Genomic DNA, 22,939 nt, shown 5'->3' with positions numbered 1-22,939 from the left:
GCTTGGAATCATTACCCTGTTTGAAGGTCCACAGCTTCGGCGGCGTCAGAGGCTTTCCCCATCAAATCCGTCTCGCTCGCTCTACGTTTTCTGAGCCAGTGGGAGCCGAGCTGCCCCAGAGCGCTGAGGCGCTGCCATGCCTCACTGCGGTGAATGTCTTATTTTTCCTCCTCCAGACATATTGTGGCTCAACATGCCTCAGAAGTTCAAGTTTTGATTTTTCACTCCACAGAACAGAATCTCAAAACCTGGTGGGTCGATTTATACAGTTCTGACCAAATTGCAGCTGAGTTTTCTTGTGCCTTTGCTTCAGGGAGCAGGCATGGAGCCTCTCAGTGAATCATTACCATACAGAAATAAAAAGGTCTTTTGCAAGCAGTTTAATGCAGCTGCCATCCTGCAACTTTTATGTCAACTCAAGTTTATTTACAGCACATTTCAGCAACAATCAGTTCAAAGTGCTTCACATCATAAAAACATAATGCAGAAACCAAATATGAAACAAGCAACAAACGTTAGTTTTTGTCAAATGCCATCATCAAAATCATCAAGCAAATACACATTGAATATGTTGGTCAATGTTACAGTTATTACGAATCAAAGGCAGTTCTAAACTGGTGGGTTTTATCCTTGATTTAAAGGAAATCAGTGTTTTGGATGTTTTGCAGTTTCCTTGATTTGTGGTGCATAGAAGCTGAATGCTGCGTCTCCTCATGTGGTTCTGGTTCTGACAATTACAGAGCAGACCAGAACCAGAAGACCTGAGGGGTCTGGAAGGTTGATACAACAACAGCAGATCTTTAATGTATTGTAGAGTTAAGCCGTTCAGTTCACGTGATAGAAGACTGACTTTGTAACCGACTCTATGTGGTTCTGAATGTCAAAGTTCATCACTACACCCAGATCTCCGGTTCCAGCTGTAATAACTGAAGCTGTGTGTTGATTCTTGATCGTTCCTTTTTTAGGTCCAAATTCAACAAGTGTGGTGTACCCCACGGTTTAATCCTAGGACTCCTCTTATTCGGTATCAGATTATAACAAGAGAAAATAAGATTAGCTACCACCGATGATACACAGCTCTACGTTGCGATGTCACCTGGTGACTCAGAACCCGTCCAAGCACTGAACAGAAACAAAACTGGAGCTATAACTTTTACATCTAAAGTGGAACGAACTAGTCAGCACACAGCTTCATCTATTACAACTAAAAACCAGCGACCAGGCCCAAAATGTGGGTGTGGTGATGAACTCTGACCTGAACTTTCAGAGTCACATTAAGACAGTTACAAAGTAACGGCCTTCAATAACCTGAAGAACATTTACGGGATTAGAGGTCTAATGTCTCAGCAAGATCCAGAGGAACTCATCTATGCATTTATCTTTAGCTGCATTGATCACTGCAGCAGCGTCTTCACAGGTCTGCCTAAAATATCCATTAGATCCAGAACGCTGCTGCTGGCGCTCTGACTAAAACCAGGAAGTTAGAGCACATCTCCCAGTTCTAAAGTCCTCCCTCCGGTTTCCTGTGGCTCAGAGAAAACAGACCATAAAATACTGTTGTTCGGCTTAGAGATCTGCTGTGGTTCTGGTCTTGGTCTGCATCCCTAGAACCAGAAAGAAACATGGAGAGGCACCATTCAGCTTCTATAATCTGCAAAAACCTTCTATTAAACTGCAAAACAGCCGAAATCCAGACTAAAACCCCACCTGTTTACAGTTGCTTTGGATTAGTAGTAAGTCTAACATTGATCAATATGTTTTATGTACATTTGCTTGATGATTTTAATAACGGCATTTGACAAAATGCAATGTTTACTGCTTGCTTCATAATTCATGACTGTGTGACGTTTTTACGAGGCAAAGCACTTTGAGCTGCCTTGTTGCTGAAATGTGCTACACAAATAAACTTGAGTTGACTGCAGATAACTTTAGATGCGTAGATGCATCTAAAAGTTCCAGGTTGGAAACTTTTAAGGACTTATTGCCTAATTTGTTACTGAAAACACTGGAGCTAGTTTTAATTCTACTAATTAATTTGAAGTTGAGGATGAAAACATTTAAGTGAAATTTGCAGAAAAACAGTTAGCAGTTGAGCAATATCAAAATATAACTCCTACAACTTTTATTGGTTTGTTTTGTATCAAACAAATTTATTAACTACTCATACCAGTCAGCTATGATAACTGCAGAAATAGGACCAATAAATCAGCTGCAGTTAATTTATTAAAGTAACTTAGCGCAGGTGAATTACAGTACGGTTAGCATTTGTTGCCTTGTCTGAGTTTTGCATAGCGGCATCACGCAGTAACCACGAAATTACTTATTTTGATTTTGATTTCTTTAAACGTTCTTTAGATATTTTCCTTCAATAGGACATTTTGCAGTCAGATGCACCAGAATATCAGTTTTATTTGGAAACTTTGTGCACACAAGCAAAGAATTTCACTTCGGTTCCACTTTTCTCTCAATTAAACATTGTAAGAAATCAATAGATACATTAAAATTCAAAGTAAACTTTATCTTTTTTTGGTATCTTGTAAATATTCATATAGACAGTGTTTTTACATAAGAGAAGAAGAAGAATTTGAACCAAGTGAAGCTAAAACTAAATGCCACTTGAGGTGTTTCAGTCAAAATATATTTACAGATAAAATACATGTGTTAAATGTGAAATGTATTTATATTTTGTACAGTTTTGTTGGCTTATTTACTCCTCTGACTATTGTTGCCTTCCTAAAATAATGACCTAAGTCATTTTTTACCAAACGATGATAAAGGTAAAAAAACAGAACAACAAAAACAATAAATAAATAAATAAAAACTAATTGCATTATTTTAGGAAGGTGATGTTTTGGAAATTGAGTTTTCTCTAGAGTCTAGATACTCCAGTTAACAATTGATCTATTACTAAATTAGGCAATGAATACTTATAATAATTGCTTTATGTGATTATATATATATAGATATATCTATCTATATATATATATATATATATATATATATATATATATATATATATATATATATATATATATATATATATATATATATATATATATATATATATATATATATATATATATATATATATCTATATATATATATATATATATATATATATATATATATATATATATATATATATATATATATATATATGCACACATATGTTGTTGTTTTCCACACTAAAAGCATTAAGTGTTTCCTGCATTGATTTCCTTTAAGTGATTCTAATGGTAATGATTATTTTAATGAGCATTACTTGACGGCTCCACACACGGCTGTGTGCGTGTGTGTGTGTGTGTGTGTGTGTGTGTGTGTGTGTGTGTGTGTGTGCCTGTGCGTGCGTGTGTGTGTGTGTGTTGGTTCATGAGGAGGGGTGTGCACGCTGGGAGCAGCCGAGGCGGTGCTTATGGAGGGATATTCTCACTCACTCTCTGCCCTGCACTACTTCACCGCTTTCACCGCCTCCATTTGAAGTTGGCTGGCCGCTCTGCTCCTCGCCGGAAAGAAAGCAGAAAATAAATAATAGTAAAAAAAAATTAAGATAAATAAAAAAATCCCTGGATTTGTACCCGGCTGTAGGGCTGCACCACGACGAGCTCAAAAACAACGGAGCGTCGACAGAAAGGTAAACGACCCGCTAGCGACAGTACATGTCCGGACTCGCAATGATTGAAGTTTCGCTGCGCGTTTTAGCGGCAGATCAGCGCCAGCAGCACACAGCGGGATTATTCCAGCCGAAAAAAGAAACGGGGTTTGCGTTATGAATCCAGCGAGTTCTGCACAGGATCATGTTGTGACAGCGGAATACTTGAGCAGAAGCATCAGAGCAGACAGACTGTATATAAATGCACTGCGCTCTGCCTCATTTAAGGACATTATTTCAGTTCCTTTTGCAGGCTGTCACGTCTCCTTGAATTACATTTGGTGCACCAAGATGTCTGATTTCTCTGGGACTCAACTGTAGGTGCTTTTCTGAAAACTGTCCTCATGATTTACAGTCTGACAGCCCACTAAGCAAACAGGTTATTTTTCCCATGTGATAGGATCTTAACAGTGACCCTCATGGCAGTTGATGTGTGTTGCAGGTTATGTTGCTGTACAAGCTGCAACACTGCAACCTCAACCAAAACACACATTAAACAACCCAGGGGGAGGTGGAGGTGCTGCTGGTGGGCATTTTTTCAGAAATGTGACAGCTAAATCCCTCATAGTTGGTGGGAAGCGGGCGTTGGTAGTTACTGCCACCTCTGAGAGCTCATTGTTTACTCAGAGCTCCCTTTTCAGTGTCTTCTGACAGTAAATGGTGAGTGTAACTTTCAATCTTTGCACTGACTGGAAAAGGTTTCGAAGTTTTAAAGACAGGGAGTTTGACAGCTTTTCTTTACTTCAGCCGTGATGTTGTGTATGGCTACCTTTGAGGCGAATTGCCTGAAAAACCTAATTTTGTGACCTGCTCTTCTGTAAATGTTTAGAGATGTGAAACTGGTACGATCTGAGAAATGACATCGATGGTTGCTATGTGCATGGATTATTTCACTTCCCTATAAATATATATAGTATATTCATCACTCACTTTCCTTATTATGTCACCATGCTGCTGGAATTATGCTTTGATTAATGATAATTAATTTGGCATCCAGATTTTATAAAGGATTTATTGTGGCAGTAGCCCAGGGCTACACATTGTTGTTTTTTTTGGGTGGGGGGGGGGCTTAAAGTTTGAATGATTTATTTTTCTACATGAATTCATGTATTGCAAATAGGTGGTTTAATATTGTTGAGTTTCTATACATAAAATTGTGAAGTTATAAAAGAACTTTAGAGAAGTTAAAATTTCAGTGACTGCACAATAAATTAATTAATCACTCGATAAATTAAAATTAGCTCACTATTTCCCATTGTGGTGTTTAAGATTTTGCTTGCAGAAACATCAAAATCCAATTTTACTTACCGGTAAGCTTTTGGCTTAAGTAAAATATGTGATATTTATTTTGAATATTTACAATATTTCCCAGTTACAGTGTTTTGTGTTCTTTACAAAATAAAAGCTTTTTGATCAGTGAGAAGTTGAACTTGCATAACTATGACAACATATTATTTGAAAATGGTCGCAAAACAACAACGTTATCGTTTATTTCAATAATATTTGGGACAATTTATCATCCAGAAAAATGTCGTGACAGGGTTAATTGACTTCACAAACAGGCCCAGACTTTCGACCCCGAAAGTTAAAACTTTTGGGGTCGTTTATTTGCGTGAAATTTCAGGAAAGACTTTTGGTCTGTTTTATTTTGTTTACCATTAAGGATCTTTTTATGAAAAACATGGAGCCCTCTAGTAAGGGTGATACTGGAAATTGGTCCCATATCATCCAAAAATTAAGTATCGGATCGCCTCCAATACATAGTCTGAACCAGAAATGGTCTGCGCCAGTGAACCGCCATCTTGATAGGCAAGGGCAACAAAAAGAAAATATACTGACACTCTTGACCAATGTGCAAGAGTGTGGCTTGTTTACTGTTGCCATAGCAACTACATAACGAATGTCATGATGGATAGTTACAGATACCTACCAAAATGGCGGTCAGCTACAGAGTTTCTGAAAGTGTCACGTCACATGAATCACTCCCATTCCAGCAATTAGTCCGCCCCAGGGTTTCGCTTGTTGTCTCTGTAACGAGCGAAATGCTTTATAGCATTTCACACTATAAAATAACTAATAAATGTGTGCATGAATTGTGCTGATATCGCATCGGGTCAATATCGGTATCGGCCAGAACTCAAAGCTTTATTATCGGATCTGTATCAGAAGTGGAAAAAGTGCATAATTATCAATATCAGGGTTGAAGTTGACAGAAAATTTTAAATATGTAATTATGTATTATTGGAAGACATTATTAATAATACCTAAACATGAGGCAAAAAGCAGGTAAATATAATTTTTTTTGATATGTAACTTCATTTGCTGAAGTTGTGAACTGGTAAAAACAAGCACCTGATCTCAGTCTCTGTGCATCACATACTGACCGTTCTGTGTTGCCATTGTTCTTCCAACCATTTCGCCAAAGAGACTCTCTAACCTCTTTGCTATCACTGTTACTGGTGTATAATGAGTAAATAAACGATGCTTTATCAGCCTGCAGCCCTGCAAGTCTTATAATCCACCTGGGGAAACTCTGAAATTACCTTAAATTGGACGTCAAAAAGGGAATTTATTGGGTTGGGCCCCAAATTGACTCCTGCCCAGGCCCTCATATTCTCCTAACTTCGGCCCTGTTCACAGAGTACCATGAGAGAAAAGGTTTTGTTTTATTATTATTGTTATTATTTAATATGCTGTTCCTTAATGTCACTTTTTTAAACTGTTCTTGTGAAAGTCTTGTTCTCTTAGTTTTTGTTTTTTACCGATGCATTAGAGGAAAGCACAAGATTCAATTTCTGATTAATTAAAAAGACATTTATTGTATCAGTTTCTGGTAGTGAATTTGTAGGGGAACCAGTTAAGACCACCTCAAAAAAAAGAAAAAGAAAAAAAAAAAAGAAGTGAAAAGCGTCTGTGGTTGTATGACAGCATGTTACCTCTCAAGTCGGGTCAGGTTTTACTTTTTTTTCTCTCTCTGTCTGCGAGCGGCTACAAAGCTGCCTGCACAAAAACAAGCTATTATATAAGTCACATTCAAGTCTGAACTCAGAATGATGGGCTGTCCTCACTTTGAATCTGGGGGAGTGGGCGAAGCCTCGCCTACATTTTCCAAGAATCTGTGATTCATACTGCCGTGAATGTCGCTTCTCTCTTTTCTTTTTTTTCTGTTTCGGTCTGATGTAGTCTATTTATGTGACGTTCCACTTTAGCTGGTGTTTCTCCTGGGTTGAGCTTGTAGTTTGCATAACATTGAATTCCTCAGATAACACCAAGCAGGAACAGACAAGGGGAAGCCTTGTTTTAATAGATTATGCTTAGCTCTGACTACGCAGTATTGAAATACTTTCCTGTAAGTATTTGAATTATTACAAAATGGACATTTATGTATGCAGCTCTGGTAAAAATGAAGAGTCCAGAGCACTGAACCCCGTTGAAAACCTCCTGGTTATTCCTCCAGATATCGATCTCTGAACTCTTTCTGAGTTAAAACATTAATATTGTTGTTTCTAAATTAACATGAACTTGTTCTCTTTGCATTATTTGAGGTTCTGAAAGGGCTGCATCTTTTTTGTTATTTTGACCATTTCTCATTTTCTGCAAATAAAAACATTTTTTGCTTGGAATTTCACAAACATGTTGGTTCATGGAATAAAATAACAATCTTTATTTTACTCAGAAAAAAACCTAGAAAAAGTAAAATCAAAGAAACTGATCATTTTAAGTGATATATATATATTTATATATTTATGTGTGTATGTATGTAAGGTTCTCATTGTACAACAAAAATGCATAATGTGATGCAACTTCTTTTAATGGGAAGTAATTGCGATAAACAATAATATTGTTGTGTTGAGTCCATTTCAGTTAATATGATATTAATGGCCTAATAATGCGAGAGAACATAATCAAACATCAGCCAGCTTTAAATTATAATGAGCATTTAACACAGGAACTGGAAGACTTGTTAAATATCCAAAGTAAATACATAAAAAACCAACAAAAACAAGGAATAAAATGAATTATGAAGTTCTTCTGAGACCAAAGCACCAGACGGAGGAGTTTTGATCATCCAGTTTTTGGTAGAAAGAGAGAAGAACTGGAAAATGGAAGTTATTGAGCTTGTCATTTAATCGATTTATTGCAAAAAGCCTAACTGAATTGTTAAAAACCACAAACTGCTTAATCTCCCTGACAGCTTTTGAAAGCATTTTGGTAAGAGATCACTTAAAATGACCAGTTTCTCTGATTTTACTTTTTGTAGGTTTATGTTTGAGTAAAATGAACTTTGTTCTTTTATTCAATGAACTACTGACGACATGCCTCCAAATTTCTTAGCAAAAATTTAGATGCAGCCCTTTCAGACCTCAACTAATGCAAAGAAAACAAGTTAATATTCATTTAGAAACAATAAAACCAATGTTTTAACTCAGGAAGAGTTCAGAGATCAAAAGTAACCAGGAGGTTTTCAGTGCAGTGGGCTCTTCATTTTTCCAGAGCTGTGTGTCTCTCTGCTCTGCAAAGTGACCCTCTGAGCTAACGGACCTTTTATAGTAAAGGAGTTTTCCCGCGGTGGTGCAGGCAGTGAGTCACAGCAGCATCTGCGTGTTGAATGCAGTTTAGCGTCTATTTTTGATGGCCTGCCTGTGTCGGGGCAGGTTGCGTGGTTGCAGGGGGAAGACTCAAAGCTAACCCCTGGCTGCCTCCCCTCCGCCCTGCGGATCCTCCTACCTGTTAGTCACCCATGGATGTGCTTTGACGGAGAGCAGCTGATGGAGGGAAACTCTTTCCATAGCAACCGTGCATGTCGGTCCTTCCCCTCTATCAATCTGATGCAATCTGCGCTCACTTCACTGGAGAGAACTGTTGTAGTTTCAGGACAAAAACAAAAGCTCAACACTATTTGTATTTGACTGTGTTTTTTTCTCTCTCTCTCTTTTTCTTTTTTTTGTTCAGAAAACCCAAAATAGTGTTTTCCAACCACAGGATGATGACAAAGTTGGTGGCTTACACTCTGCAAGATTTGCAAAACAGCAGATTTCCTTCACACAAGTCGTGGGTGTTGTGAGAGCTTGCGCAAACATTCAACCCCTACTGGAAAAAAGGTCGTCCCCAGGAGAAGGGAGCCGTTTCTTTTTCCTCTTTAATAAGCATTGTGCCTCAGGGTTTCCCAGCTCAGGGTTCAGGTTTTATCACCGTCTGCTATTTAAGGAAACCCCGGTGAGAACATGTAACCTGCTGTTGTGTTTTGCACCGTTTACGTGGAGCAACAATTTGTTTAAACACAAATCACACCGCAAGCTGCGTGGCAGTGGATGGGTTCACTCTTTGCCAGCATCTAGATGCCTAACATCTACACAAGAGAAACTTTTCCACGTAAATGTTTCTGTAAGGGAACATAAACAGTTCCCTCATAAAGCACCTGAGGTTTTACCATCAGTCCAACAGCCTGACGTTACCAAGAGCAAACAGTCCGAACAGTTCGCAGCTTGAGCAGTTCCTCAAGCTGCTGAAATACTTAGCAGCTTCGCATCCGTTTTCGCATTCAGTTGTTTTCAGACAAGCAGCTCTGAATATATTACGCTATTCATTTCTCCTCATACATGCGTCGGTTCTTCCTGTTCTCCATGTTCTGGTTGGTCCTGATGCCCCCCCAGCGTGCAAATCATTATCTAATCAGGAAGAGAGGAATCGGATTACTCAGATAGGATCGAGATCATGTTGAAGTCGACAAAAATGATGATGGTGCTGGGTTGGTAAGGAGACAAAATGCAGCTGAAACAAGATATTTGCAGACGCTATAAAAAGATGCAACCTTTTTTCTCTTCCCGTCTGATAAGAGCTGAAACCTCTCCTTGTTTCAGACAGGATTATTTATATTTACTGAATGACATGTCTTTAAAACTCATTCAGAGGTTCACAAATACGCTTATTGGGGGAATTTAGTAATCGATTAAGAGTATGCAGAACCAAAAAAGGCCATTTGTTGAGAGGACAACATACTCAGAGCATTAATTAAACCAAAACTATATAAGAATATACACACTTTTATAGATTTTGCATTTAGGATTAAAGAAAAACTTTTGTAATTCAGAAGTATCGTAGTTTTATATTCGCCTGGTTCAGGTTACTCAGCAAAAACACAACATATTATTAAGTATGTTTGTTAATTTCCAGTGAAAATATCTTATTACACTTTAAATAAGACAAAAATGACTCACAGGTCATTTTTAAGCAAGGTATGAGAGCTTGTTTTAAGTCAATAATTCTTGAATATTGATTTAAAAAAAGCAGATTATTTTACTAATGTAAAAAATGTTTTATTCTAAGTAAAATGATCTGCCAGTGCAATTAGTAAAAATACATATTAAGGAATAATTTACTTAAAACAAACATGTATATGTTGGTGAAAAGCTAATTGTATGTTAGTAGTGTCTTATTTCAGATGTACTGAGGTATTTGGACTAGAAACTAGAGAAAATTACTTGGTAATATTTTGTGTTTTTTCAGTGTAGGTTAAAAATCTCTTTTGTTATTCAATTAATATCTACAAACGATCAAGTGTTTACAAAAAATAAATATATGTTGTTGCATTTTGATGCCTGAAAGTGTTTTGTTCATGTGTTTAAACAAATATGCACTGGCATAAACACCAGGGATGGATGTGTTTCGATGCATTGTGTGTTTATCAGCCCTGCAATAACAGCAAATAAGTTTCTGAAAATCCTGGCAGGAGCTAAAATATCTGGGTTGAAATATCGAACAAACAAAATCAGGGCTTGGAAATTAAATCAGGGGTAAAAAATCTTTAGCTTTTCAGGATTTTTTCTTGATCTGATTTAATTAAAACTGTAAAAATGTATCCAAAATAACCAGCCTTACATCTAGAGGAGGAAAGAGAAAACTACAGAACATAATGGAAATGAAACGATTAGTCAGATTAATCAAATTAATCATGATGAATCAAATAATCATCAACTATGATGAGTAATCGATTAATCATTAACTGGAGTAGATAGACTAAAAAAAGGCCATTTGCAGTAAAGCAGTAATTAAGACAAAAAAGTAGATAAATCTTGCATTTAATATGAAAAACCTTATTTTTTTGTAAATATGTTCCACCCAGAACTCACCAAGTGAAACAGATTTAGCTTCACTTGATTCAGCTTCTGTAAAAAGCAAAGCAAAACTCCTGTCAGGTGTTTTTTTTCTATTTATTTATTAATTTAAAAAGTATTCAACACTAGACTGAAGTCACATGTTGATGTTAGAAGTATTTGTTTTGCTGCAGGTTCATCCTTTGCTACAAATAATCAAATGTCCATTTAAAGGAATGTTATGTTATTCAATTTTAGACAATAAAATCTGTATTTTCTTTTTTTAAAAGGAATAAAGGTAATTATTTGCATTTTTTATGTATTTTTAATATTGTATAAGATTAGCTTAAGTGGATAATTAAATAATATCATTTATTTTTACCCAAATAATCAATAGAATAATGGATTACTAAAATAATAGTTGGAGCTTAAAAATATAAGCCAGATAGAAAATTGGCCAAAATTTCAGCAAAATATTTGACCATCGTTCAGCTTAAATGGGAATATTCTTGCTTTTAGAAAATAGAAATACTTTTGCTAAGGAGAACCGAGCTAAAAATGGAAAAGTTTTGTTTATTTATTGTTAGAAATTTACAAAAATAGAAAGTTTTCTATTTTACTGTGTCTTTTTTTATACCGATTATGTAAACATCTGTTTTCAGCTGCAGATTAAAGTGCTGCTCTTGATGAAAACAGGAAAGGAAGATCATGCAGACGTTTCTAAAATTAGAGGCTCCTATTTTTAGTTAATTTATGAGTCAGTTTTTGTCGACGGAGTCTGTAAGCGGTCAGAGTCTCTGATCTGATTTTCATGATTCCTTCACGTGTCGCCGTCGCTGTCAACACCCGACCCGGCCAACCGCATGAGCAGAGATGCTAGGCAACGCCGCTGACCTTTTGGGGGAATTAAGAGAGGGCAGTGTGAACCTTTCAGAGTCCGAACAGCGTAAGATGGATCCGGATCACATGCATGTAGTGCATGGTATCCCACATTATTTCAGTGGCTTTCTCAGTGCATTCTTTGTCCTCTGAGGAGTCTGATTGTCGGGCAGCCGCCACTGATTCGTGCACCAGCTGCTGCTGAATGTGTGATAAAACCTGGGGACAAAAGTGTGAACGAAAGCTTCAGAGTGAGCCTCTTTTCATCAGCCTGGACTGAAAAACATTGTGCACTTTGCTTTCAGTTTGCATCTCTGATGTGGACTGGATTGAATACCTGGGATGTAGGGCTTGGTGATAAATCAGTTTTACCGATCGGTTGAATTTTTCAATGCAAAAACACAAACTCTAACCAAGTATTTTAGTCTAGTTTCTAGTTTAAATGTCTTAGCATACTTTAACTAACTGTTACAACTGAAGTCAATAGCAACTAGTTCCAATGGCAGATTATTACACTCATAACATGGGAACAAGTCTTGTTATAAGTGAAATAATCTGCTATTATTTACTTTTTGATTCTGAATTATTTACTTAAAACAAGCTCATCTTATAAGCAGTGATGGCGTAGTTACTTTGAAAAAGTAACTTTAATCGGACTACTGATTACTCCTTGAAAAAGTAACTTAGTTATATTACTGACTACTTGATTTGGAAAGTAACTAAGTTACATTAAAAGTAACTTTTTAGTTACTTTCAGCAGCTGCTAACAACAACGCTCCGCCTCCTGTGAAAATCACATTGAGCTTTGCTAATACTTAATTGTAAGCTATTTTATAATGGTAACATCAACAATGTGTCTCCACTGATAAGGTTGAACTGAAGAGGAGATTGTAGAAAAAACAGTACAAAAAATAAAAAACGTGAGTAATTTATGTGGTCCACTGTTGACTGGAAAACTCTAAGAAGGATTTTAAAGGAAGGATTTTTTAATGTATTCCGAAAGGCGTACCTCTGTTTTGACCAACCAGAAGCTCCTTTGGACACTCAGAAAAACTTAGACCTTCCCTTAATTTCACGCCGAGATCAAAGGCCACTTTTGTCTCCGGTAGGACAAAAGAGCAAGAAGCTGTGTCCTGGTTTTATGGGCTTCTAGGGCCACCTGAGCAAATAGAACCTTAAAATAAGACTTCACATATACCTGTGAATTTCGGAGTGTCTCCTCACAAAGTTAAACTCAGTAATTTGGTTCAAGGAAAGGTTACCTTCACAAAACCCAGTTTTTGCTCATCTGCACTCAGCGTCTCAAAAGATTTGAATCTTTGCCTTATCACATAAATCCTGAACAATTTGCTAATACTAAACAGCACATTTTCATTCAAACAATTTCCATTTGATTCAGATATTGTCCCAGATAGTACAATTTTCAAATACATTCATCATTCACTATTCTAAACTTAGATAATACACTTTGGTTAAAAACTTGCTATTAATACTTAGAAAAATGTCTTAGAAATGAAATGTTAATGATTTCAATATTCTATGTTGTATTTAGTTTAAACCATGCCAGATGTTGGTTCTGGAAGACCTTTGATGTTCTGTGACCCAAACAGGCTTCTGTCCTGCAGGCGATCTAATTTTATGGCCTCCTGACCTCTGATAACACAGCAGGAGCCTCACAGAGATCCCCTTTTGATCTACATTTGGTTCTTGTTTCTGAATACTTACCGATAGAGTAGTTTAGTTTTAAATCCTTAACCCAGACCTGTTCAAAATTAAGAAATTTGTTCAAAATAAGAACGTTCATTATACATTTTACACCTGGCGTATGATTAACTGTATTAAGCACTCCAAAATAATCATTTTTCCTTAACACAGCACAGGGAGGGAAGCCCCGCCAACGCCCGCCCATGCGTGGGATAGGTTAACTGATAAGAAAACACTTCTTTTTTAAACTATATCAGCATCAATTTTATGAGTATTTAGTATCTCGGGCTGCATTTGCTTCCTGCCCCATTATTTGTATTACTTGACGTTGGTACTACGTCATCTGCATTCCAGCAACTGCTAATTTAAGCTAACAGTCAACCATAATTCAGCTTCACAGAAACAGCAAATGAAAGGTGCACAGCGCAGGAAGGAAACAAGCAGCAGTCTGTTTGATGCTGTGTTTTATTTCACTTCAACTCAAAGTTGTGTTTATTTCACTTAAAATTTTCAATTTCCTCCTAGAGCACGTTTTAGACTATTACCTCATTCATTTCCTACGAGCTGAGGAAGCCAGCAGTCGATTAGAGAAGCATGCTGCCTCTAATGACAGACCTGATGGAAAGATCACATTCTTTCAGTAACATAATTGTGTTTTAACCCCATTATGTATTCCATCACTTCTGTAATCTGTTTTTATGTTTCTTCTATGACAACAGAATGAAACAGGATGTTGTTACCTGTCCATTTATTCGTTTCCTCTCCCCTTAATCATTAATGAGGTGAATGTTTTATTGCCTTTATGAAGTTTCCTCCCATTAGACCCCTAATGCTGGTGAAAGCTTCCTCCCAGGCCCTCAAAAACAACCTGAGGTCAAGTCATGCTGCACTCTTCTGCTCCTTCGCTGTGTCATATTCAAATGTTCACTCTCAGCTTTGTGTGACATTTAAGTTTCCTCCTTTTCAAACACAAGGGGAGGCCCCTCCACTCCCCAGGCTGGTTTTTGTGGCCTGAGACTAATATGTCATTGTTTATCTCCTAATTCTTGCAGACCACACCACTGCTTGACATTTGCTAAGTGTCTGGTGTTTGATGTTCTCTGAAAGCTGATTTAGGCCAGGGAGTGCATGAAACACATTTTGGGTGCAGACAGTCCCCAGAGAGAAAGTGTCCTGGGTATCGTTCGGCTGAAATCATTTCTGCCTGACCCAGTTTCAGATGGCTAGCTGCGTGTTTTGGTGGCGTGGGGTCTAACAGAGACACTTTACAAGCATCAGCATGCAAATTATGCTGAGTTTTCTTTTGCGAGGCCCCAAAATATGTGAAAAAATAGAGCCGGCGCACTGCAAAAACACAAAATCTTACCATGTATTTTTAACTTAATTTTGTGTGAAAATACAGAAATAAGAAAATTTACTTAAAAGTGACTTTTCAATAAAAATATGAGTTGTTTTAAGTCAGTAATTCCTTAATATTGATCATAAAGTGCTAGTTCAAGACAGTTTTTGATATTACAGGTGAAATAATCTGTCAGTGGAACTACTGGATATTTTCATCAATATCAAGGAATTATTGATTTAAAATAAACATCCAAATTATTCAGAGTTTTTTTTTTTTTTTTTTTTTTTACGAGGCTCCATCATGTAAGGAAAAATAAAAATAGCAACTTTCACACTTCCAAAAAAAATGTTACACCTGAAATAAGACAAAACTAACTTAAAAGTAATTTTCCAGCAAGAATTAGGAGCTTGTTTTAAGTCAATAATTCCTTAATATTAGTAAATATTAAGGAAGATTATTTAACTTATAGCATGGAGTAAATGTTTTATTAGTGAAATAATCTGCCCGTGGAACTAGAACTTTTTGTCAATATTAATGAATAATTGGCTTAAAACAAGCTCATTTTTCTTGCTGAAAAATAACTTTTATTAATGAATTATTTACTTTATAAAACTTTTACAGCTGTGGATAATTTTTAGTGCTTTGCACCTGTAGATGCTGAAACTTTATTTGCAGAGATGTTCAATCTCAATCATATTGGCATCTTTGAACATAACTTCTGAAGTCTGATTGGATTTACATTTGGACTTTGACTGGGACATTCTACCTCATCTGTAAGCTTAAATCTAACCCATCTCCAGCTTCTCGTGGTGTTGGGATTAGAGATTAAATTCCTACCTGTTACTCTTGATGAAAGCATAAACCAGAAGCCACACGTCAGCAAACATATCAAAGATAATTGTGTTGTTATACGATGAAGCGTTGTTGATATTAAACGATTCACCGATCGTTCCTTATTTGGTCTGTTGTGTAGAAGTTCATGCTTTTCAAACCCGATTTTTATTTATCAAAAAAAAAGAGCTATTGAAGTTATAAACAGAGATGCAACACTGTTATTGAACTTAAAATTATGGAAATTTCTTAACTTGGTGGAATGTTATATTTGGTAGCTGATGTTCAAAATGCACAATACCAACACATTTGCAAAAAAGATTTATTAAAAGAGAAAGCATTTTCAATTTGAGAGTATAAAAAACAAAAATCAACAACTGGAACAATCTTCTGTTAAGATATGATGAAGAACATTAATTTTATTTTTTTTTTTAATGCACTGCCTGTTTTATGTTTAAAGATGGATCTACGTGGATGGCTGATTGATTCTTAGTTGCTAAATTTGTAGCAAATTGACTTTTATTCAAGATTTTCTTTCTTCCAACTTCTCCTATTCATTGGAAGCGTTTCGTATCAACATGTAGCATTCTCACTTTAAACTGTAAATAACTGAAATAAATAATAAATCAAATAAATGAATTAGTTTAGGGGGTCGGTCGCATCTTTGTAGGTCATGAAAGTCTGCCAGGTTTTCTCTGTTTGATTATATATTTATTATTTCTCTGGAAAATGTTCAAAGTTTGGGTTTGTTTTTTTTTTACTTTATTCTCTGCTCTTTTCTCCCTGATCTCTCTGTCTTGATGTTGTTTGTTCCCTAATAGTCTAACAAACATCAGAGGCCTTCACACAACAGCTGGAAATATTACTCTTTACTTACTGGAAGACTTTTTAAAGTAGTCGGTTTAATTTGATTTTATTTAGGGGTGTCAGAGTAAAGGAGGCTGAATATTAATGTAAGGCTGCAGCATTCAATTCTTTTAGATATCAATTATTCTGAAAGTTAATCGATTAATTGTGCCAAAAACAGATTATTTTATAAAATAAAATGCTAATTAATAATTAATTCCATTTTAAACAAAGAAAATAAACATTTTGTTACCTAAAATTCAGTAACGGCGTTCCTTTGGTGAATGCTTGACGATCTGTAGCAAAGGATGCAACTACAAAAATATTTTAAAGTCAACATTTGAAAAGTTCAGCCTTGACTTTACATCGATACAGTGTAGCGATAATCTGTTAACTATTTTTTGGATTAACAGATTACTAGCAAAAGGAGCTTAATAGGAGATATTTTTTTGTTTTTACAGAGTTTGAAATGGTGAAGCTAAAAATGAAAGTTGAGGCCTGATGGCAGAACATGTTAAATGTTTTTGTAACTTTAATGCAAAATGTTTGTATTTGTACAGTTTGGACTTAATTACTGCTCTAACTTTGTACTTTCAATAATTGCACCTTTGGGTTAGCGATTAATCAGTTGCTAGATTGATTGACGATCATTCAATAATCAATTCATGTGATTAATCGTTTCAATTCTATAACTTTTTGTCCAGATTTTTATTGGTCAAATATTTTTGGATTACTTACTGTTGTTCTCTCAATAATTGCACTTTTGAGTCTGTTTTACTCTAGTTAACTATTAATCATTTAGATTAGTTGATGATAATTTCAATAATCAATTCATCATGATTAATCTGACTAATCGTTTCAGCTATTTTCCTAATTTTTATTTGTAAAAGCTTTTCAGAACCATTTATTCTCCTCTGTTTTATTTCTATTTGTCAGAAAAGCTGCACTAATTTTGCAGTTGCTCTCTGACAGAACGTGAGAATGTTTGTGTTTTTACGATTTACCGTATTAACGATGCAATAATTACGCATCATAAAACACATTTCTGTTTGTGTAAACTTCCGTTAATCCCTGCAAAGTTTGGATGCGAGTTCTGTGTCAGGCTCTGGATGTCTCTGCATTGCGAGGCGAGGAAGATGCTATCTCTTGCTTGCAGCCATGCTTTTATGTTTTACAAAGAAGCAGTCTGCCGTTCACCCACCTTCTCTTTTCTCTCCGTCTACATCTCACTGTTTCTCTCGCCTGTGTGTACACAGGCAGGCAGTTGGTGCAGAAGCAGGCATCATGTCCACCCCCACAAGCCCAGAGGTGAAGGAACTGAACCCTGTCGACTTTATCCAGCTTCAGCAGTATATTGAATGTGAGTACAGACAGACAGACAGGCAAGCAGGCGTCTTCTGCAGCGCTCAACATCCCCTCCCCGCACACACTTCCACCCACACACACTCATTTACCCTCGCTCATGGTTTCTCATATCTAGAAGCAGCAGTAGTTTAACACCTTTTTTAAAAATGCAGCTAAAATATAAACTTGCATTCTACTTTGAATGCTTCTTGATGTATTATTTAAATAAACGGCCGCAGAGGGACGGAGCTTTCTGAAGTAATTACAGAAGTGCACATGTGCAGCTAGCTGCAGCCCTGGTGTGACCTCTGTGTCCCTGCTTGCAGACTGCAGCTTGAAGGTGAAAGACGTGCTGAGGGAATTTGATAAAGACGGCCGGCTGGCCCAGCACCGACATGGAGAGGTGAGGAGGCAGCGAGGGGACGCCGTGTCCCGCCGCGCTCGCACTGGACTCACTCATGCTGATGTTAGCTGCAAGAGGAACAAAATGATCGCAGCTGTTTGGTGTGAAACGGCGCTATGATTCATGTATCTTGTCAGTTATTAATAATCTCGAGCTGCTTAATTAGGATTCCAACCTATCGATCATGTCGTTAAGCTGTTGCAGCCGAGCGGCGCTGCAAGATGTAAATTGCCTCCTTAGATTTGCCCACGCAGCAAGGCCCCGTTAAACACTGAGCACGGTTTTTCTCATGCTGTGTAAGCACAAGCGACAAAAAAATCTATAAATAATGTACATTAATGGTTTTCTCTGCCAGTGAATCTGCAAAAAGGAGTCACTGCTGAGGAATTACATTCAGCTTTATAAGGAAACTAATTAAAATGTGGGTTTTACAATAGCAGTAATCATTAAATATGTGTTCAAGCTGCAGTATGTAACTTTTATAAATATACACATTTTTATAAATTTGTTTACAGTGGCACCAAAAGTGGGTTTGCACGATATGCGACAAATAGGGGCGCCAATTATGTCTGGTCATTTTCTTTATTTAACAGCTGTTTGTGTATGTGTGTAAATATATAGTAGGAATAATAACAGTACTTTATTTGTACATTACCTTTAAAAAAAAGTGTTAGTGTTTTAAATTCAAAAACAGCATCATACATTTTTAATCTTTTCTTTAGTTTTTGATTAAGCTGATCACATGTAATGCAGAATAAAAGTCTGACGTATTTTTTTTTTGTTTTTCCACTTATAAATCCTTAACTAAATGAGATTTATACACCTGGACATTGACACACATTACTGTGTGCATAAATCAGAGAAATATCTGCACCTTGTTTGTTAAATGTGTCACCATGACAGTTTATGAGACAGATAATATGTGGACAAAAGCTCCACTGCCTTCAGTTTTCCTGTAACAATAAGCTGTTTCTCTGCCATTAGCACATTTAGTAGAGCATGCATGAGTTGATTGGCAGCACTAAGACCCTCCTCCTGGCTTTGATAGGTTGAGCGGTGAATTTCTTCAGACGGTAATAGTGGCTCAGGGAAAAGAAGGAGGAACTTGATCTTTTCACAGATTACTTGTCTCAATTTTATCAAATATTTACAAAAAGATATTTTAATAAAATTTACACACTGCACCTTTAAAGCTGCAGTATGTAGAAATACATATAAAATATTTGTATTTCTTTTACATATTTATTAAAACTTTTATCTTGTTGTTATCAGATGTATAATCCGTGAAAAAATCAAACACTTAGAAACAAGAAGAAACAGCCAATCAGAGAAAGGAGGAGGGTCTTTTCGCTGTCAATCATGCTAGTGTCAATCACCTTTGCCATCCCTCCACAGAGGCTATAACAAATGCTCACATGAATCCTAAGGCTACTTAGCATTAGCATTCATGATGACGGCTGATAAACGGTTTTTCTAGAACGATAGGTTGTTTCTCTTCAATTAGCACATTTAGTAGTGTGTTCACAAGGATGATTGACAGCACTAAGAACCTCCCCTTGTCTCCGATTGATTGTTCTTGACTGGTAGCGTTGCATTTCTTCAGACAGCAGTAGTAGCTATCTGTCTCATACGGTTACAACATAGTGACAATATTTAAATGTTTATTTAAAAAAAACACTTTTTAAATAAAAGTTAACCACTCCATCTTTAAGGAAGCAGAATAATGAAAGGATTTATTAGACATTGAGAGAGTTCTCCTCTCTTTTTTCTTCTCTTTCCTTTGCTTTTTGAGCCTTGATGGAGCTTTAAGTATTACTGGGGCATCCCTGCAGGGCACCAGCTGGGAAAAGGGAAAAAATATTAACGTGAAATGGATTTGTGGTTCACCATCATCAGGGGAATTCGGCTCGTTTGCCCTGCAGCATCAACTCATGTGATTCCAGCCCATCTGTCATTTCAAGCAGATGGACTCAAATCTGGAATCAGCAGCTACTTTTAGTTTTTTTTTTCATGTCATCGTAACATAAAAACATTGCCGCCTCTTCAGTTCTTATGAGACATTTTTATTTGCAGAAGTATTCACATCCCCCGACCGTTTCCAGATTTTATGTTCAGTTTATTTTTATAGAACATGCTAAGGAAAAGCAGTGCATTATGGCAAGCAAGAACAGAACATTTTAGCCCTGAACACACCGTCCACACAGTGGAATGTGGTGGTGGTAGCATGATGCTGTGGGAATTCTTTAAGGACTTGTCATGATGGTTCGGTGAAAGTCTAGAGTTGAAAACTTTAACCATGGTGGAGAAAAACCCCAAAAGAAGGTTTTACAAAGTATTCATGGGGGAGCGAACGCATATGCATGCCACACTTTTCAGATTTTTGTTTTTAGAAAATTCTCTTTTTTTTTTTTTTTTTGGGTTCTACTCAACAATTATGTGCTGCCGCTTGTTGGATCCCAGCAAAATACTTGTGGAAAATGTGGAAGAGTTGAAGGATGCGAATACTTTTGTGTACGTCGTAGCGCCTGAGGCTTCTGAAAGCCTCTTAACATGAACCGCAAACTGCATTTCTGGATTCTTATTCCGATACATTAGCAAGAAATTGCAGTAATTTGTGACAATCTTCGTCATTTATTTTCACAAGCGTCGAGTTTGAAAAAAGGGGAAGCTATCAGCCCAACACATGAAGACAGCTGAGCGTTTTTACTTTGATCGTCTGTGAACCACTAAAACTGAAAACGCACCTCTCTGGTTTCCTTCGCCCCAGTGCATCAACGAGGAAGGCTTTCGCCAGTTTCTAAAGACCTACTTAGAAGTGGACTTCCCTCCGGATCTCTGCCAGCGGCTTTTCCGCTCCTTCCAAAACTCTGAACCCACCCAGGAAGACGACACCAGTGAGATTATTTTTACACTGTGCATTCAAGCAGCTCATTGCTTGCACTTTGCAGCAGGCTCTTATCAATTTACGTTATGGCCTATTTGGCACAGAGTCATTCATCACTGGACGTCTGTGCAGATTTGGTAACCAGAGCATTTACAGCCCCTCTCTTCCTCCTCCCTTCTCTCCTGTAGAGGAGGTGTTCCTCAAGGATGTGTCGTGTTACTTCTCTCTGCTGGAAGACGGCCAACCCAGGGACAAACTGGAGTGTAAGTTACTAGTTTCTGCTCTAATCAGAACCGGCCGGCTGGTACTGCCACTTTCATTTCCTTTCTCTCTTCAGTTGCTTTCAGGCTTTATGACAGAGATGGCAACGGAGTCCTTGACAGCTCTGTAAGTTGCTGCATAAATTATTTACAGTCATAAAAACATTAGGATTAGTTTATTAATACATTATGCTGATGATTTATCAATTAATCCATTTTATAATGGACCCATTCTGCTGATTTTTCATTTAAACATTTGTTCCTTTTTTGTGGAGTATTATATATAATAATAGATGGACATAAACAAATAGTTCATTTCCTTTTTTCAAATAAGAAAACAAACATTTTATTGGCTAAAATGCAATAATATAGCATTTAACTGCAAAACCACAAAATATTTCATATATATATATGTAACAGTTTTGACTTTATAACTTCTCTAATTGTGTTGTTTTTTTTAGCAAAGTAGAATTTTTTTGAGTTTCTGGTTAAAGATTAATATCATTATTACATTAGTTGTTGATTATTTCAGTAATTGATTAATCACAATTAATCATTTCAGCTCTAAGACATATAATGCAATCCTTTCTCTCTCTCTCTTTTATTTTACAGGAAGTAGATCGAATTATTGCTCAAATGATGCATGCAGCAGAATATCTCGATTGGGACGTGTCCGAACTCGAACCGGTAAGTCCCAGAATCCTCTGGTTTAACACAAAAACGTCCCAGTTACGCACGTTCAGCAATAAACTAATTCAGAAAGGTCGACACATTACCTGATTTATAAAAAATATAAAATGCCTTACATAAAAACTCATTTTAGGAGACAAATGTGGAAAATTATTCTCCCCCATTCAGATTTTGCTTCTATAACTTAAATGCTAACCTGAATTGATACAGAAAAGAGTTTTATTAAAGTAGCTGAGCTATCCGGACCAACGTGACCTCATGTGAAAAAGTAATTAGCCCTTAAACTTACCTGCTGTCAAGCCCAGAATTATTTATTCTCCTGGCAGATTTAGATTCAAAATTTGTTTCCTTCGACCAGGATGTTTGTTTCTGATAGGAATTTAAACTCAATGATAACACAACACGGCAAAAGAAGCGTCAATTTTGAAACATAATTGTATCTTTTATTTTTATTTTCTTAGAAACATCGTGTAATTATTGGCATTACAGCAGTCGAACTCTCCCTCCTGTTGCTGATCAGTTTTGTTCTCGTTTCCACTCATTTTTTGAGGATTCACATTAATTTTCTTCATTGATTATCTATACCAGAAATGCCCAAACTTCTTGGTAAAAGGAACAAAATTGTTGAAAAAATTTCCCTAAAAGCAAACTAATAAAGTAGACTGATTTGTATTTACTTCTTTTGCACCTCTGCTATACTAAATTAAACATCTTGGTTTTAGTTTGTTTTCAACAATAAGAATGGAATTTGGGTCAATTTCTTTTTACCTAAATTTAATTAAAAAAAACAAACAAACTAGAAGCTGATTTGAATGCATCAAAGTCGACTTATCAGTAAAAGTCTTTGAATAAATGTGGTTCTGTCTTTTGTTAAAACTTGGTTATAAAGAGACAAATACTTTGTGTTGTGCTTAACATTTTCCATGGTAAGAAAACTATGTTGACAACAGTTTTACTGGGATTACAAATAAAAAATCTCCATCTGCATCAAACATCAAATTTGTAGAATTTTT

General features: G+C 36.5%; 1 protein-coding gene across 1 annotated transcript in view; it reads left to right on the top strand.

The window, feature by feature from the left end:
* Positions 1-3,417: 3,417 nt before the first annotated feature.
* dgkaa (diacylglycerol kinase, alpha a) overlaps positions 3,418-22,939 on the top strand; it is a 36,723-nt gene continuing 17,201 nt past the window's right edge. The window contains exons 1-7 of the mRNA XM_044118666.1: positions 3,418-3,631; positions 17,602-17,705; positions 18,016-18,092; positions 20,860-20,986; positions 21,165-21,239; positions 21,314-21,363; positions 21,849-21,923. Coding sequence (XP_043974601.1) covers positions 17,630-17,705; positions 18,016-18,092; positions 20,860-20,986; positions 21,165-21,239; positions 21,314-21,363; positions 21,849-21,923 — 480 coding nt within the window. The 5' untranslated portion in view covers positions 3,418-3,631; positions 17,602-17,629. The remainder of the gene's footprint in view (positions 3,632-17,601; positions 17,706-18,015; positions 18,093-20,859; positions 20,987-21,164; positions 21,240-21,313; positions 21,364-21,848; positions 21,924-22,939) is intronic.

The sequence above is a fragment of the Gambusia affinis genome, linkage group LG01 (assembly GCF_019740435.1).
Source record: "Gambusia affinis linkage group LG01, SWU_Gaff_1.0, whole genome shotgun sequence".
NCBI classification, from domain to species: Eukaryota; Metazoa; Chordata; class Actinopteri; order Cyprinodontiformes; family Poeciliidae; genus Gambusia; species Gambusia affinis.
The sequence above is the reverse complement of the archived record's forward strand: the minus strand, read 5'-3'. Positions and strand labels throughout refer to the sequence as shown.